The sequence below is a fragment of the Oppia nitens genome, unplaced genomic scaffold (genome assembly GCF_028296485.1).
Source record: "Oppia nitens isolate AA-2021 unplaced genomic scaffold, nextdenovo-longstitch-racon4-pilon3 scaffold18_pilon_pilon_pilon, whole genome shotgun sequence".
Taxonomy (NCBI): Eukaryota; Metazoa; Arthropoda; class Arachnida; order Sarcoptiformes; family Oppiidae; genus Oppia; species Oppia nitens.
The window spans coordinates 1,643,917-1,663,362 of record NW_026533197.1 but is presented as its reverse complement, the minus strand read 5'-3'; the positions used below and the strand labels follow the sequence as shown (position 1 = coordinate 1,663,362).

Below are 19,446 nucleotides of genomic sequence, written 5' to 3'. Positions count from 1 at the left end.
TGATGATGATTTGGTATGTATTGAATTATTTGTGATATACCGATACAATAAAGTACAGTACAGTACAGTACAGTACTATTAAATACTATTAATAAACTGTATTACAAAACATAACATTAATACAGTATTAATATTAAAATTTAATTCATTAATACGTTAATACATTGAACATATCGTAAACATTTAGTAATAATAATATAAACATAAATCCTAACATTAAGTCATACATAACTTCTAGAATCAATGGTTTACATTGAATTAGTTTGAGGCCCCGATTGAGCATTAATTAATTGTAAACTAATGTAAACAATTATATAATTATTGATTGCATTTGTTTTATTGAATAATTTTGGTTTTAATTTATTATAACATTAATGATTGACAACAATATTGTTTGACAAGTGATGAATCAATTGGTCGAAAGTGTGGTCACAATGAGCTCAAGACAACAAGTTCTGGCTTTTTATAAACGAGTTATCCGTCTGTCTTATCAATGGAAAGCCACCAATGATTTGAACACAAATAAAGAGAGATTATATATAAAGAGTGAATTAAGACAAATGTTTGACACAAACAGACATTTGGATAATGAAGATGACATCAGACGAGCTCTTAATGAAGGCATAAACAGAGTACAAGTGGCCAAACACTACAACATCCCTTACCCGCGACCTGTGTATCACCCGATCGGCTCTTATGCCAAAAAACAACTAAAATAACATTTCAAACATTAATAAAAAAAATGATTTGAATCGTTGAATACATTTATTTAAATGATAACTATTAATAATTAGTAGTTTTGTTTCATTAAATTTATACATTATTTTGCATATTATTATTATATGCAAAGTAATAACAGTTATTGATATTAAATAACTGACAAACAATGTCCAGCCATAACATATTAGCATAAAATAAATTTAATTGTAATATACAAATTGTATATTACAATTAATATTTATTTAAATAAAATAGATATAACGTGTGATTAATTTGTAAAATACAATTGAATAATACAGTACTACAGTATATGATATGTTTAAATGTAATGTATTTCTAGAAAACACTTTATAATTATGCACTAAATAAAGTTATACTGTATGTGTATATGTATGATATTTTTAAATATATTACTTTAAAAATATCAGTTAGTAATAAAAATACCATTTAATAGTATTATACAAACAAATGTGTGATTACTATATCTTAAGGTTTATAGGAGTGATATTTGAAAATTATATTATATTACTGTTTATTTTAAATAATAATACATTATTGTATATGCATTTAAAAAATAATTATATCTATTAAATTGTTAAATTATAAACTACAATTTAATAATATACAATTGTACTGTACTATACTATACTGTACAATGTACATGCTAAATTAACTAAAATTACTTTTTTTAATCATTTACTATACAATGCTTTAAATACTTAAGTAATTCATACATTCATACGATAATTATCTTGTAATTAACGATTAATTATAGTAACAATTTAAGACAATTGTAATTATAATTTTGTAATTAAAACATAATTTACCATAATTTTCAAATAAATAAAATGCAAAGTATTGTCATTTAATATTTCGACTAAAACTTTAAATTAAATTTAAAATTATCGTCAATTGTCAATACAGTATTATAAAACTAATATACAGATAAACTATATTTTATTTTATAAAACTCATATTTTAAAATTATATTATCAAAGTTATTATTATAACATAAAATGTATTTTTATAAATATTATGATATATTTATGTCTTGAATTAAAGAATTGTAAACTAAAACACTGTTAAGCATAAGTGTTATACCTCTACACACTTGTAATACAAAATATATACAAACAAAACGTTATGACATATAGAGTAAAATAAAGTCTGTCTTATGGGTTGGTCAGAGCTTTTAAGGATTTAAATTTTCTATAGTTATCATAAGTTATTATATAAATAGCTGTCAGACATTGCAATTAAAGATATTCGACTTTAAAGTCGAAATTTTAACATTGATTTAAAATATAATATTTGAATTCAAAAAGTTTTTAATACTGATATCAAATCTAATATCAAAATGTCATTCTATCAAATAGTTTTCGAAATAACTAACTTTAATGTCAAAAATAAAGATTTACTAAAAGTTATTTTGTGAATATTAATAATAATTTAATCGTTTTTTTAATTTTGATGATAAATCTGTAATTCTAATTTGTCAAAATTTTTTTTTAATAATCGACTTAAAACAAGTAAACTTTTTAATTAATATAAAATTAATATTCTATTTTTGTATACTTCATATAACAAATCTAAATTCAAATTTAATGTAAATAATATTAATATTTTCTTGAAAATTATCCAATCATATCTCACCAATTATAACATTTATCATTAAGCTTACTATTGGTTATAATCAGGATTTTAAAAATGGCAGGCATAAACAATAAATGCCAATTTTGCCAAATGCCTGCCCTGTCTCTGCCATGCCCTGGGCATCTATTTTTCAGATGGTGACACCTATTATATATTATTAATTTATTTATAAAACATTGTTTTATCATATATTTGTTTGTATTTTTGTTTTGTATACCTTTAATTAAAAGATAATATCCTTGGAAATAAGAATATTAATTGTAAATTTAATTAACACTAAATTACATTATTTTTATAAATACAGTTGCTTTTTAGCAATTTAAAATAGATGCCCAAAATTCCAGACATTTATGGCATCTATTTGGGCATTGCCAGGAAAGGCATTAAAAATTGTATAATTAACTATATTTTTGTATAAAATCTGTCAAAATTGTGATCAATTGTCAAAAATAATTTAATTATAATCTCTGAGAACCCGATAAATGTGTTTTGAAAAATGGACACAAACTGAAAACAATATGCAGAATACGGAATCGTGAGTCGACTATCAGTTATATCTAATCAAAGTCTAGAAGATTTTTCAAAATAACAATAACCTCTTGTTTATGACTAACAAGTTATGTATGTCAACAAAATTGATGTCTTGCAAACAGATCCCATAACTAATATCTATCATATATTCTCAAAAAGTAAGTAAAAACCTTTATATATACTATATCTGTATCTGTATACACATTATAATAAATAATATAATTTTATATTGGCATAAAAATATTGTATTTTTAAATATTAGTCAAAAAATATTAAATAATTAAGAATTATTTTGTTTAATAAGATATTGCATTTACTATTGCAATACTTCTACTATTTCCGTATATTATGTCTAATTTGATTACTTATTGATAAATACTTTATAATTTATATATAATATCTCTTTGGAAACGAACTTTCAATAAAAACAAATACAAACAATTGATTTTCTAGTTCTATATTATTATTATTATTATTATTATTATTATTTAATGTCATAAAAATGAGAAGTTTACTCCAGTGGACGGATCAGATCAAAGATAAAGATGGGAATCAATTGTGGTTATTATCACTATTTATTTTAAAAGATAATTATATATTATAAATAATAAATGAATAATTATATTGATTATAGCGTATATGATATGGCATTTAGTCCGGATAGCGATCAGCTAATAGTTGCCGCAGACATCAGAGTATATGTTTATAATACAAATGATGGTAATCTGATTCAAGCATTAAAAGGACATAAAGACAATGTTATTTGTGTCGCCTATTCTATGGACGGCAAGAGGTTTGCTTCGGGATCTGCTGATAAACAAGTGATCATTTGGACGGCAAAAATGGAAGGAATTCTTAAATATTCGTAATATTTATTATTTACTTATTAATGCACTATTTATTACATAATACTAAATTAGTATATATATTGATATAATCACTAAACTATATTATATTTCCACAAATAATAACTTATACTTAAATATTTATAATTACACTTTTAATTATATTGACAGTAAAACGGTAATAAGTTTTTATGTTTTTTCTTTAATAATAGTCTTTTTATAACTTTTTATTTAGTAAACAGATATAATATTGCTTATTTGATGTATATTTGTTTTTATAATTTTTTAAATATACTGTACAGTATGTATATTAAATATATTAGTTAACTAATATTATATCAATTATGAATAATGTAGAGAAAATAACTACTGAATTGTAGGTTAGGCTACGCTAACCTTTCGAGGCTTCGTTTTTTATATTGTTTGCGCGTACAATACAACTGTGTATTATATGTTTTAATTATACATAATTTATAACTTATAATTAAAACATTTAATACACAGTTATACTATTTGCAGGTGAAATAACTCTATTTCATTAAAATTACAAGACTTTTCAGTGTCCACACCAGCCATTAAATTGAATATATATTTTATATTTGAATAGTCATAATGAAGCGATTCGTTGTATTGAATATAACCCACTGTCCCATCAGTTGGTGAGCTGTACGGCATCTGATTTCGGTCTTTGGTCTCCCGAACAGAAAGCAGTGACCAAACAGAAAATAAGTGGTCAAATCAATAGTTGTTGTTGGAGTAGTGATGGACACTATTTAGCATTAGCACTGACATCCGGAATAATATCAATACGCAATCGTGTAATTAATTGATTAATTAAATAATTGTAAAATATTTTGAAAAAAGTTTTATATGACTAGACTGGCGAAGAAAAAAATAGAATCGAGCGTTTGGGTGGACCCATGGCTCCAATATGGGGCGTATCCTTCTGTCCCCTAAAAGAAGATGATATCGACATCTTTGTATCCGTTGATTGGACACAAACCTTAAGTTTTTATGATATTAATGGCAAAGCTGTTCGTATAAACAAATCTCTTATATTCAATAGATTACAAAATAATTGAAAATTAACATAATTTTATAAATGTATTAAAAGATAGCAAAAGAAAGAAATATTGGATTTGATCCGTTAAATGTATCGTATTTCTTGAGTGGAGATTATTTATTGGTTAGCGGATCCAATAAGAAAGCACTTCTCTACACAAAAGAAGGCATTTTTATAGGTTGTGTTGCAGAGCAGTCTTCTTGGATTTGGTGCTCAAAGCCAAGTCCTGACGGTTCACGAATTGTATGATAAATGCAATGACTATTGTGTTGACAAATGCTTTTGATTGAATCAATACTTGACTAACAATAGGCTGTGGGCTCTCAGGACGGAACTGTAGCTCTCTATGAATTGTCATTCTCTACCGTTCACTCCCTATATAAGGAAAGATATGCTTATAGAGAGAAAATGACTGATGTTATTATACAACATTTGATTACAGAAGAAAAAGGTTATTCAAATCAAATTATATAATCTATTAAAATATCATTTAATAATCATTTAATATCTATTATAAACTATAGTTCGTATAAAATGTAGAGATGTGGTCAAAAAGTTAGCCATTTATAGAAATAGACTGGCCGTAAGATTTTTATTTAATATACAATTAAAACTTTACAGATTAATTATACTATTGTATAGTATATATGATTTATATTTTAATAATTAAGATCCAACTTCCGGAAAGAGTAATCATTTATGAGTTGACAAAAGAGTCGGATAATACAGATATGCACTACAAAGTCAAAGAGAAAATTAATAATAATCTCGAGTGCACTCTAATAGTTGTTTGCTCTGAAAATCTTGTTTTATGTCAAGAAAAAAAATTACAGTGTATTTCATTTAATGGTAATATGGAGAGGGAATGGGCTTTAGAGTCATCCATTCGATACATTAGAGTGACGGGGGGTCCACCACAACGTGAGGGTCTTCTCGTTGGTCTCAAGAGTGGACAAGTGGTTCAAATATTTATAAACAATCCGTTTCCTATAAATATACTCAAAATATCAAATCCAATTCGATGTCTTGATATAAGTATATTAAGAAAAAAGTTAGCAGTTGTTGATGACAAAGGCATGTGTTCTGTCTATAACCTGAGGAATAAACAATTGTTATATCAAGTAATTATATTATCAAAACTTTTGTTAATATTTATTACATATTTGAAATAAATTGTTGATTATATTAATAAAATATAACATAATATAGGAGTCAAATGCTAATTCTGTTTCATGGAATACACATTTTGATGATATGCTTAGTTATTCAGGCAATGGTTTACTATGTATTAAAGCATCAGATTTCCCACCGCATCAACAAAACCTTCAGGTTTTAACTATTTTCATAAAAATTTATTATTAAATAAATACAAGTATATATCCTATATATATAACATTATATGTATTTAACTTATTTTATATAATTTTAATTAATAGGGGTTTGTGGTTGGTTTTTGTGGGGCTAAAGTATTTTGTCTTCAATATAATTCAGTGACAACTGTAGAAGTGTCACAATCTGCACCTATGTATCAATACATAGAGAAAAGCATGTTTTTGTAAGTACATAATTATCATATATTTTATGATTATTTTATTTTATTTTTTAATATCATAATACATTTGAAGAGAGGCATATAAAACTGCTTGTTTGAAAGTGACTGAATCCGATTGGGAAATATTAGCTAACAGTGCTCTCGATTGTATGAATCTTGAAATTGCAAGAAAATCACTAATTAGACTCAAGAATTGGCTTTTTTTGGAGTTAATTCAGTCATACACTCGATCGACAACAACTCAAAGTAAAACAACTGAATTATCACTAATGGGAGATGTTATGGCATACAGGGGTTATTTCGGAGAAGCGGCTAAACTGTATAAGCAATCAAAAGATGATAATAAAGCGATTAAAATGTATTCAGATATGGGAATGTCTGACGCGACACAAGAATACATAAGCAGTGATTCAACCAATAAAAGCAATTTGTTAAACAAGAGAACCGATTGGATACACAACTCTAACGAACCGAAAGCAGCAGTTGAGATGTATTTAGCTTCTGGAGATACGGTTAAAGCAATTGAGATCATTGGCCAACATGGATGGCTTGATATGTAAATCATTTAAGTGTTTAATTGTATTTTGATATATTAAATATGTTATGAATATATGAAAGGATGATGACTGTAGTGCAGCAGTTGGATAGGGCTGACCGTAAAGCACTGACACTCTGTGCCGACTTTCTAATTAAAAGCAAACACTACTTGAATGCTATTGAAGTCTATAAAAAAATAGGTGACATTCAAAACCTGGCCATCATTTATATCAAGTCAAGTCAATGGCAAGAGGTATACAATTATTTAATGAATAATTATTATTTTGCGATCAACTCAAGCATTCATCACAATAACTAATGGCAGGCATTCAAACTGGCAGATGACTACCCGCACCTCAAGCAGGACGTCTACGTTCCTTATGCTATATGGTTGGCTGAAAATGATCGTTTTGTCGAAGCTCAACACGGTATACCATATATCATATATTACCACTCATTGCACCTACCTGTGCTATATACTGTATGTGTGTCCAATTGAAACGACAGCAAATTGCAGCACATCTTTATTATTCTATACCTATTATATAAAATTTCTCACAACTCTCTCACATAAAATGCAAATGTCGTTTAAAAGCGACAACGACTTACATAATAATTATATAATAATCAAAAGTTACGCTCTAAAGACTTGGCAATTATAACCAACTCTCTCTCTCTCTATCTCTCTCTCTCTCTCTATTGTCGTTCACTTATTTTTTTTGTCTCATAGCCTTTCATAAAGCAGGAAAACAGACGGAGGCATCACATGTATTACAACAACTAATGAATAATGCAATTAATGAGAATCGTTTCAATGATGCCTCTTATTATTGCTGGATATTAGCCAACCAGTACTTAGATCTTGCAAATGAATCACCAAACCATGAGATGAACCAATTTATTGACAAATATTATGATTTATCAAACAAAGCAGATATTTATTATGCTTATCATAATATTTATAGATATGTTGTAAGTTATTCTTTATTATATTGAATTATATTAAATTGAATTATCTTTACATATTTTATACTATATTTTATATACAATATATATATATATATAAGATATATGAAAAAGATTATTAAAAATTAACTTAAATGAATAGGAAGAGCCATTTACATCGTATTTTGCGGACGCCCTGTTCAATATGGCCCGGTATCTCTACCACCAAACTATGCATTTCTTGCCAAACGGAGTCTCCAAAGTGTTTGTTATTTATATTATTTAAATATATTTGCTTAACTATTAATAAAATACATAACATTAATATATTGTATGAATTTTTAGGACTATTTTATATGCATTATCAAAACAGGGTAGAAATTTGGGGGCACATAAACTTGTAAGACATTTATATGAAGTTTTGCATACAATGCATGTCCCCAATAGATTTCAAGAGGCCATAGATATGGGAGATATTATGGTCAGAGCTAAACCATTCAGTGACTCTGAGGTATATTTAGTTACTACATATAAACTACATATTTCTATTATAATATTTTTTTAGATAAATAATTTCATTTTTGTTTTTACTATTAATATGATTATTATGATAACAAAGTTTAATTAAAAATACTTATAGGATTTACAATCATTGTGTTATCGATGTTCTACAACTAATCCTCTTTATAATAATAAAGGCAATCAATGTATTATTTGTAATCAACCCTTTATTTATTCATTTGCAACATTTGGTAAATAAGATTTTAATTTATTTATCAATAAACTCTAAGAAAAATTTATTCAAATAAAATAGATATACTACCATTAGTGCAATTTGAAATTGAAGATAATAGCAATGATATCAATGCCAGTAAAATTCAACATCAAATTAAATCAAATGATATAACGAATCAAATTAGTGACAGTCAATGGCAAGAAGAAAATTATGATAACTATCAATCATTAAAATTAGACATCAATTATATGAGTATTGAACACAACGATCATATCAATAGTCGTACAAATGATAATCAAAATTATTTTTTAAATGACGATGATTTTAACAACAAAAATCATCCATTTTTAACCACATTTCAAGATTTAAATTTAAAATATAGACCAATAAGAGTGAAACAATCAACAGTTGAAAAAATGAAACCAACGGAAATCATTGTAGTTAAATATCGACCGCCACTGACCACTAAATATTACCGAAATCTTATGCCTGATATTTCTATAACTGTTTGTCAATTTTGCTTTAGAGTGAGTATTATTATTATGCAGATATTAGACACTTATATTATATATAATATATTATATTTATATAGTTTTAATACTAACTTATACAGTATATAAATATGTACTGTAGTATACAGTATATGAATATTATTATTATTATTCGTACTATAATTATATGAATCCAGTTTTTTCATTCGGACGAGTATGAGATGCAAGAGACGGGTCGGTGCCCTTTCTGCAGGTCCTCACATCAACGGTCACAACATTAAACATAACAATTGTTTGAACTTTTTTATTATTATTTTTCAATTTAAAAATTTTCTTAACTTTAAACCAAATTTATAATAACTTAACTAAAATTATTTATTATTCTTTGTTATCATAAAAATATTTAATTAAATAATAAATAACTATTTAAAGGTAAGCAAATAATAATATTCAATTATTGATAAATATTTTGACAAAATTTATAAACTTTTTAACAAAAATAAAAAGAATGTAATTTATTATTAATAGAGTAACACTTTTATATTCAACAGTATAAGCAATTATGTGATATAAATAATTTAAAATTATCAAAAGTAAAGTAAATGTCATTTATAATTATTATTTTCAAAATTAAACAGATAAAAATATATATTTAAATTTACAAGATTATATAATATCAATATTTTCAACTATACTATCCATAATTATATTAATATATAAGAGAATATAAACTTATTATTTAAGATTTTGTTAAAACTAAATTAGAATATAATAAACAAAATATTGAAAACCGATATTTTAACGCTAATATTACAGTATTTTATGCTAAAGAGTGCACTTTTCTAACGCCTTAAATTAAAATATATTAAACAGGAAACTAAGTGATAAAACTACAATATTTAGATGAAATCAGTGATAGTGTTTTCTTGTGATATCGTGATTTAGACATAAAAATAATTTTTGTGAAATAAAAGAGAATAACGTTTTAATGGTTAAAAGTTGAATAAACTTATGGGACAGATATGTCAGATGTGGTCAAATGATTTTCAATAATAACACTTTCAATGGTAAGCACAGTTGTCTAAAACTCATAAAGTCATTGATTGAGTTGACATTTGGTCTATTGATGTAGTTTTTTTTATGTCACTTGATATGCCATAAGGAGGCGTATATAAAGTGGTGATAAACGTCATACTTTATAATATCCAATAGAAAAATGACAAAACTTTAAAAATTACATTACGTTTAAATAACTTAAGTTTGAGTTGTGAGACAATGAATGGACAGTAGATTTTAATGAGTTTTATGTGAGATTCACATAGACATAGACATACCTGAGCGGCAGTGACGCGAAGTGCCGTTCATTGAGTTGACAATACATGTTGTTTGAGATCCACCCCTTCTTACAGGAAAAGCTTGTTTGAAGATCACATGAACCATAACTTTATCATAACTATATCCATACAAGTGATCCAATTGTCACAATCATAACCATTACTGTCATTGCTTTATATCACATTATATCACTAATCGTAGTAATATTATATTATTTTCAATTTATAACTATTAATACAATTTGTTTAGTACAATATTTTATATATTCTATCATTAAATCAATTAAACAATATTATATGTTAAATTAAAATAATTATATATAAAATAAAAAATATAGAAATCTCATATTATGTCAATATTTAGTAATGCGAGTATTAATATATAATATTATTATTTGTTTTCAACAAACTTGGGTTTATATTATGACCTATCAATGATAGATATCATTGATAGGTATAATAAGTGTAATACATTTGGATAGACATACTGTATGTCAACTTTGATTAACAACTAAACATCTTTACTATTCTTTTATAGATAAATAAAATTTAATATAATATTCATACTTTTTACAAGAAATTTTTAAATTGAATTTAAATTGAAATTAGTATAAAATTTTAATATATGGTAATATATAGTTAGAATTGTTATATAATAATTTTGTCTATATAAAGTAAGAAAATTTACTTAGAAAGTTTTAGTAATAAAAATTGTTACAAAGTTAAATAATTTATATATAATTTTTCAAATTATATAATATATAAATTATATTTTGAATACATTGATAAATATTTATATAATAGTAGTAAATGTAGTAAACATACTGTAGATAATGAAAGTTAAAATATACATAATATGTATCAATGAATATGTTTTCAAATGATATGTCATATAAAATAGCTTCGGGAAACTAATTATTAGTTTAGGATTAATGTAAAACAACATATGGATCTCACGGTAGTTGAATTAAATAAGTTTATGTGAAAAAAGACTTGACTTATAATTAAATTCAACTCTATTTTGATTTTAATAACAAAACCGGTTATTTGATTATTGTATACAAGTGTAGTGTGCAATGTGTTTGTGTGATACATAGTATGTAATACATAGTATGTATCACAATTGTCACTATTACAGTAGTGATCAATGTTATTAGTGATCACACCTTTTTTTTATTTATTTATTTTATATCTTTATACTTGTCATCAAATTTTAGATTAAAATTGTTTTTTATTTAAAATAAATTCTAGAACGTAATCATTAAATGTACAACTTAAATTTAATAAAAATAATATAATAAAATTATTTGTTTAAGATAAAAATAATAATTTTAAAATTAGTTTATATCTTATATTAATGAATAATTTACACAAAACAAGAATCAGTTATCTTATGTTATTTTAAACACAATATATTACATATTATATTACATGTTATAATATTTATGTCATTTTCAAGTAATTTAAGCACAACCCTTAAGACTAATCATAGTTTGTATAGTTTAATGTTTTATTATATTGCATAATACAATACAGTATATAAACTTATATAAACTCTACCTTTGAGACATTATGTATTATTATAGAAAAATCAAGGCATAAAAATAGATATAAAGACAAGTTTTGAGTCAGTAATGCCATTGAAGTGGAAGTGAATCACATTAAAAAACAATCAAATTGTTTGTTGGGGAGAGAGAGAGAAAGAGAGAGAGAGAGAGAGAGAGAGAGAGAGCAAAATTGTGATCGTCATTAAAGATAATTTTATGTGAAATTAAAATTTTGAGTTTTAGTTTACTAAACAAGTCATACAATTGGGTTTCTTTGAGTTAATACAGTATAGTAATAACTACTTGACTGCTCTTTCATAAAATCTTTAAAAATTATTAAAAGTTATATTTCAGTACCTTTTATCAAATTTTTTATATAAAACATAGTATAAGTATATTATTTTAAATATTAATAATTAATAATATAGTTATGTTGTAAATAATGACAGTCAATGTACCATAAAGTTAGTGATTAATATATCTAAAAACTTAGTGAATAAAAATACAGATTATGAATATAGCGTTCAAACATATATTTTACACATCTATTATTGTCGTTTAAGTCAAATCAATCCAATATATAATATTAACCAAAACACTACATACAGTACAGTACTTCAATAATAAATAACTTCTAATTATTAACACTTATTAGTTAAACAGTATTTTTAGACAGAATTATATTACAGTACAAAAAACTAAAAAAGGGTGCAGTAATTGTATAGTTATATATCGGAGATATAAAGCCGTTAGAATGGGATAACTATTATAATATTTATTAAGATATATTTTATAATGACTAATTGCAACTAAAAATTATAAATATATTTTTCAGTGTATTCATTATATTTTTTTTGTCAAACAATAGCTTTCCTATTATAGTATAATAAATTCTAACGGATTTCATCATCTGATTGTATAATCAGTGTGTTTGTTATATAATACTTAGACTATACTGCATTAAATTTATTGTTTTATAACAATTATAATGAAAAAGAGTGTCAAACACGATATATACTTGCATACATACAGTATATAATTTCTAATATCATAATAATATAACAATGTTTCACTACTATAGCTGCAATGAAATTAAGTGTATCATCGGACTATCTATGCAATACATTCATCATACATTTATAACATACAAATATCTTTTTGTTATACAATTTTTGTCTTAGATAAAGTTGTCCATTTTAAGTATTAATATTTATAATACTCTAAAAATTAAGTATTACAGCAATTGTACACAAAATTTGTAATAAAAAAATATATTTTTTATAATTATTAAGAAAAAATTGATTACCATTTGTTTGAATAAAAAGTTGAATGATTGTTGACTGATGTGATCTTTGGCACAATAATTGACACCCCCACAATTTTTGTCGTTATAAAATCAATACAAAAATGTGCCAGTGCCAAAGCCTTTGTGCCAAAGCATTACCATTGATGACCAATGATGACCATTGATGACCATTGATGACCATTGATGACCATTGATGACCATTGATGATCATCCGATCCATAGTTCATAATATTATCTAATCAAATACCGCCTCTCAAACAATAGATTAAATCAAAAATGTTTTTTTTGTTTTTTATTTGAAAAATCTCAATAATAAAATGCCATAAAAGTATGTATAATATATAAGATAGTGACTGTTACTATAAACAAGAGGAGTGTGGTATAGGAGGGATAGTTAGATGAGTAGTGAATGATGTTTCATGTGATAAGATTTGGTGAACTTTTGTTTCCTTTTTCTTTGGCACCCAAGAACCCACCAAATTGTATATATCGGTGAATTCTTCCAGTGCCAAGGATAAAGGTTTAGAGGTCAAAGGTCATCATTATTCACTTTAAAGTTAGTTTTCCAAAACTCTTGATCCAAATGCAAACTCGCTGTTTATAATGTGATCGCTGTCGACGGCACCGGAGAAACCACGGACTGTATAATAATAAGTTAGCCGTGAATTCTTCCAGTGCCATTAATAGCAATACATACATACTCACCACACATCATACCTGTACCAATAATAGCAATACATACATACTGTACATACTCACCACACATCATACCAGTTCATTACATACAGTACTACTACCCGCACCAACTACTACATCACGTCAACTACAGTACACTCACTTACAAAATACTCATAACTTTAGTACTCATTTTTGTTTAAAGCCATAAATATTAGATATTCTTATATTGTTTGTAAAGTTAGGTCACTATTGTATATAACTCAAAATCAATAACTAGTGTAAACTATTATAATTTTTGAATATAACATAATTATTAAAATAATTAAAAATATTATACAACAGATTTAAATAACCTATATAAATTATTCAGTACTTTTATAGTTTACATGCCTAGTATCTTAGTTGTAAATGTTAAAACATTTTAAATCCAATGAAATATAATAATTATGTTATATAAAAATATGTATTAAATTTAATATTTTTAAGACACAATTATCACAATAATCATTATTGTAATTATTTTTAATAAGTCTAGTTTTAGTTAGTGTTATATAAACATGAGTGTTTTATATTCAAATCAATAATGTAAAATAATGCAATATAAAAATTTAAATGAGTTAAACAATGTACAATATAAATTAAAACTTAAAGATGAATTATAAGCTATTTAGACCCCAAATTATAATAAATAATTTATCTATATTTAGTTAAATATAATGCAATTTTGATGTGTTTAATCATAGAATAATTAATAAAAATATAATATTATTATAGTAAGTAAAATAAAAATATTAAAAAAATTGTAATGTTATTATTTGGAGACATGAATGACTTGATTGAGTTGATTGTATAGACAAATGTGTGAATTATTAGTTGATTGTTAATAATTTTTGAAGTTATGTTAGTAAATGTAATAAATGTTGAAATAAGTGAGGCATGAGATGAAGTGAAAAGATATTGTTTTAAAGCAATAGTCTAATCATTGAACTGATTCAGCATATTCTGGTTGTATATGAATATTAGTTTATGGGCTTATGTGAAGTCAATGCACTGGAAATGTCTGAAACTAACAATAAGTACATTGTTTAAGCAATAATTAAAGAGAGAATCAAACATAAGAAGTGGTGCCGATACCGGTGCTCATGTTGTTGTATGGAGTGTGGGTCCAGTCAGTCACTGGCAATATTTATATACTATATATACTGTATATATATTGGCCACCTGTCGGTCCTTTAATTTAGTGCCAAATACTTAAATGGTAATATATTTTCATATATAGATTGTCGTCATTATTATATGAATAAGTCTAACAAAGCAATGACACAGCAAATGGTAGGCATTGGTAACACTTACTCCATGAGCGTACCGGACGTCACTGTTTATGATGAAACTTCTCGGTTGGCTCCACACCACTAATCAAGTGCTGATCATACCATTACCTACCATACCATTCACTGCACTCACATTCACTATATTCGCCATTATTACTAAATCCTGTCTCAATCTCACGCACTCTTACTATACCATACCATACCTTACCAAACCTTTATCATACTTTCCTATTATTTGATATAAAAAATAAAATACAATTTTACTAACATTCCTATGAAAAATAATAACTCACTTTTAATTTTAAATCTTAAAAAATCATCATTACTTTACTATTAAATTTATATATATATATAGGTATATAAATAAAAACAATAAATATGACAAATATATATATTATATAATCACTTGAAAATATATTATTTATAAAATAACTGATCACTTAGAGAATAGTAATTGATAATCTTATATAGTGATGACTAACTAATACATTATTAATATTTGTCTATTAGTTATCACCTGCCACTATCAATATGCATATAATATAAATATATAAAGGTTTTACAAATTCAATAATACTCAAAAATATTCAAAATAACTTAAAGATAATTATGATTAACCTATTAATATCTTAATTGTTTAACTTAAATGTCTTTAAAAGAGATGTATTCACACTACACCATAGTCTTGTCCTCAGTTGTCTAAGTAATGAATGTGCTTTAATACAAACACATACATGTCCTCTATATTATAACATTATATCAAATACACAAACAATCAAAATGTAAGCTTTCATTACTATACATGCAATAATATATAATCTATTCAATTATTAGCATTTGACTAAAAAGATTCAATATTAAAAACTATATTTTTCATTTGTTATTATTAAAATATATAAAAATGTATCAAATAAATTATTAAATTTATATTATATACTGTATATATGTATGTGTAGTAAACTAAAAAATGTATTGACAAAAATTAGCAAACATTCAGATGGAAAATAAATGAATGTAACAAACATCTGAATAAACGTTAAAAGCTATTACTATCACTAATAAAAAAAGTTTTGTCGGTTTAGAATTAATTCATCTCAAAATAATTTTTAACTCGAGCTTTAATATTGAAAATATAAAGTAATGGTTGACATCTGCAATACAATAGCATGTATTTCAATCATAACTTGAGCACATATTTCACATCATTGACTAAATTATTATATTTTTATCAGTCGGTGCTGTACCTGAGCCACGCCCGTGATTTCAGCCCTTATTCATGCAAATATACGTTTGGATCATAAGTCCAAATCATCTCAATGTTTGTTACCACTCATACCTAACTCCAATAAATCAATATTTAATATTTTTATAAAATAATGTAATTCAATATATAATATAACAGTCACTTTTAAAGTCATCATGATCATTTATATAAATAGTAAATTTTATGTTTAAACATCAAACTGCTTAAAGTGATATTTTTCAGTCACATACAGAGTATATTACAGTATATGCTGTATATAATGTAGGAAAAAACAATCATTAAAAGTTATTTTTTCATGTATTGTTTAAAAATTAGATTCAAAATTAAAAACAATAATGTAGTTTTTTAGTAAAAAGTTTAATATTAGATTTATAAAATAACTACAATATAAACATAAAATAAATAAAATATTAATATTTTTAAAGTAAATATCTATTATCAGAATATAATTACTAAATAATATAAGAAATTTATAATATTTAATACTCAAAATAATCTAGCAAGACTGTTAATTTTAATGTATACTTATATATTTATTTATTTATAATTTTTATAATGGTATAAATAATTTACCATTAGTAATATTATAAATAAATAGTAAAGCTATTATGTATATCATGACTATATTTTAAATTATTTTATTAAAAAAATATAAATTTATAATTTAACATTTAAAATAAAGAGAAATATATATATAAAAATTAGTACATATTTAGGTAATATTTTGTTTTTATTATTTAAAAGACTATATTTTTGTATTTAGTTCAAAATCTTTATTGTATACTCAATATTTAAAATATTAAATTATAGCACTTAAAACATTATTTTAAATACAGTATAAGTTGTGTATATGCTAAATGTTTATTGAATAATATTCAAATTATCTTTAATTATTTATATAAAAATGCTGTACATGAACATCTTTATCACTTAAAATAAATGCATCAAATATATATACATTAAATAAAATAAAAACTAAATTTATAAAAATTTATTTGTCTGTATATTTGTAAATAAATTAAAATATAGTGGTGATTATGCACTATAACTTTATGGTCCCCTAAGTACTGTATATAAAGATTGAATGCCTCAATCAATACAGTTCCCTATCATTAATTTTTATGCAATTTTTCCTCAAAAACTAGTTGGAAAGTATTGTGTTATTTCAACTCAACATTGTATTCAATATTGCTGTCTAATATCATTTAAGTTATTGACTAAAAGTGTGAGATTAATAAATGATACATACAATTTATGTACAGTATATATATATACTGTATTACAGTATTTATATTTATATTTTGAGATACTGTATATAGAAAATAAAATTAGAAAATGTTAAAAGCAATTGTAATGTATATATGAAAAAATAAAATATATATTAATATGAATGAGGAATATATTGAGTTATTTATTGGTTGTGTAAAACAAAACAAAGTGTCGCTATAGAGACAACACCGGTGTCAACACCAAACCTCTTCTCTTTCTTTCAAATAGTTGTTGTCTTCAAATGAGGTCTCAACCAAAATACAGCAAATAATCACTAATACACTAACACTGCATTTACTTATTATAATAATCATTATTTTATGATTGAAAAATTGATTTATATATAATGTATACTCTCTCTCTCTCTCTCTCTCTCTCTCTCTCTCTCTCTCTCTCTCTCTCTCTCTCTCTCTCTCTCTCTCTCTCTCTTTCTCTTTCTTTCTTTCTTTCTTTCTATACAATATATATAATATAATATATATAAATAATAATAACTATTAACAATCAATGTGTTTAGCAAACAAATGCCGATACTATAACTTATTACAACTGCTGTTCCCATTTTTTTCTAATATAATATTGAATGTTTTATATTTCAATTTTTTCTAATTTATAGATTTATTAAGTATATATAAATTATTTTATTTATAATAATTTTCATTATATAATCTAAATTGCTATAATAAGAATAGGTAAGAATATAGTTATATTTTAATTATTTAATTTCTTTCAATAAATAATCATAAATGAAATATATATAATGGTATTTATAATAAACATTTATGAATAGAGTATAAATTGGCAAAAATAATGAAAATATAGATAGTTTGTCAATACAGATATTGATGATAATATCGATATATGCTTATCCTGTCAAATATGTGTGAATTGTAGCCAACATAACGTTGGTTTCCGGAAAGGCATACAATTATTGTTTTTACATTGAATATAAGTTATTGTAATGATAACTGATGGCAGAAAACGTTGGGAACGTTGGCTCAGGTTATAGACAGACAACAGTATCATTAGTTTTGTGTGAAATTGACTTCAAAAAAGTCTGCAAATTTTTAGAGAAGGAGAGAGTGCTTTGTATTATAGTTGATGTTTGAGTAAAAAACAGTGCATATGTTTGACTGTTTTGTTGAATTGATTTTTCATATAAAAAGGTGTAGTTTTGACTTTTCATTGCATTCAAAGTAATATAACATTAAATACATATTAAACAACATTTTTATTGTTTTACCTCTGCTTTAATATTAGATCCGAAACCAAAATTTAAAAGCCGTTTGGTTTGGCTTTTTGATGAATGAGTCAATAGTTTGAATGTATGTAAGATTTGGTACTTATTATCAAATAATACATTTGAATGACGAGTCAATTCAAGGACAGCATCTGAAGGGAAAGCAAATGATTACAATCATTGTAATGATTGTGCTTTTCATAAGTGTTTTCTCAGCAAATCTACAATACCTGTATATAACATCACTTTTATATAATATAATACATGATATTCGCGACTCATGTGAAACACCACTCAATTCAACGAAAACTTTTTTAGAAACATTTCAAGCAATCGTTTCCAAAATATATATATAAGACATTCAAAAAGTTTAAATATCAAAGTTAAATGTGAAAACAGCAATG

The 19,446-nt window shown here is 24.6% G+C and overlaps 2 protein-coding genes across 2 annotated transcripts; both read left to right on the top strand.

Annotated features, from left to right (window-relative positions):
• Positions 1-404: 404 nt before the first annotated feature.
• On the top strand, positions 405-719 carry LOC128965892 (LYR motif-containing protein 1-like). Its single transcript, XM_054312670.1, has one exon. The coding sequence runs from the start codon at positions 405-407 to the stop codon at positions 717-719; it is 315 nt and encodes a 104-aa protein (XP_054168645.1).
• A 2,687-nt stretch (positions 720-3,406) lies between these two features.
• On the top strand, positions 3,407-9,354 carry LOC128965891 (intraflagellar transport protein 122 homolog). Its single transcript, XM_054312669.1, has 20 exons — positions 3,407-3,465; positions 3,539-3,769; positions 4,357-4,567; positions 4,628-4,783; positions 4,864-5,055; positions 5,125-5,263; positions 5,337-5,395; positions 5,484-5,933; positions 6,022-6,141; positions 6,249-6,367; positions 6,438-6,920; positions 6,983-7,154; positions 7,227-7,329; positions 7,632-7,873; positions 8,010-8,110; positions 8,192-8,357; positions 8,487-8,544; positions 8,661-8,834; positions 8,946-9,109; positions 9,271-9,354. Exons 1-20 carry the CDS (start codon positions 3,407-3,409, stop codon positions 9,352-9,354), a joined length of 3,483 nt encoding a protein of 1,160 aa, XP_054168644.1.
• The last annotated feature ends 10,092 nt before the right edge of the window (positions 9,355-19,446 follow it).

What these genes read in the sequence shown, in the direction of transcription:
- LOC128965892 (XM_054312670.1), top strand. Translation starts at nt 405, where the DNA reads ATGAATCAATTGGTCGAAAGTGTGGTCACAATGAGCTCAAGACAACAA.
- LOC128965891 (XM_054312669.1), top strand. Translation starts at nt 3,407, where the DNA reads ATGAGAAGTTTACTCCAGTGGACGGATCAGATCAAAGATAAAGATGGG. An exon ending in CGCATCAACAAAACCTTCAG is followed by an intron (nt 6,142 to 6,248) that starts GTTTTAACTATT and finishes TTTAATTAATAG; the next exon opens with GGGTTTGTGGTTGGTTTTTG. An exon ending in TTTTGTCGAAGCTCAACACG is followed by an intron (nt 7,330 to 7,631) that starts GTATACCATATA and finishes TTTGTCTCATAG; the next exon opens with CCTTTCATAAAGCAGGAAAA.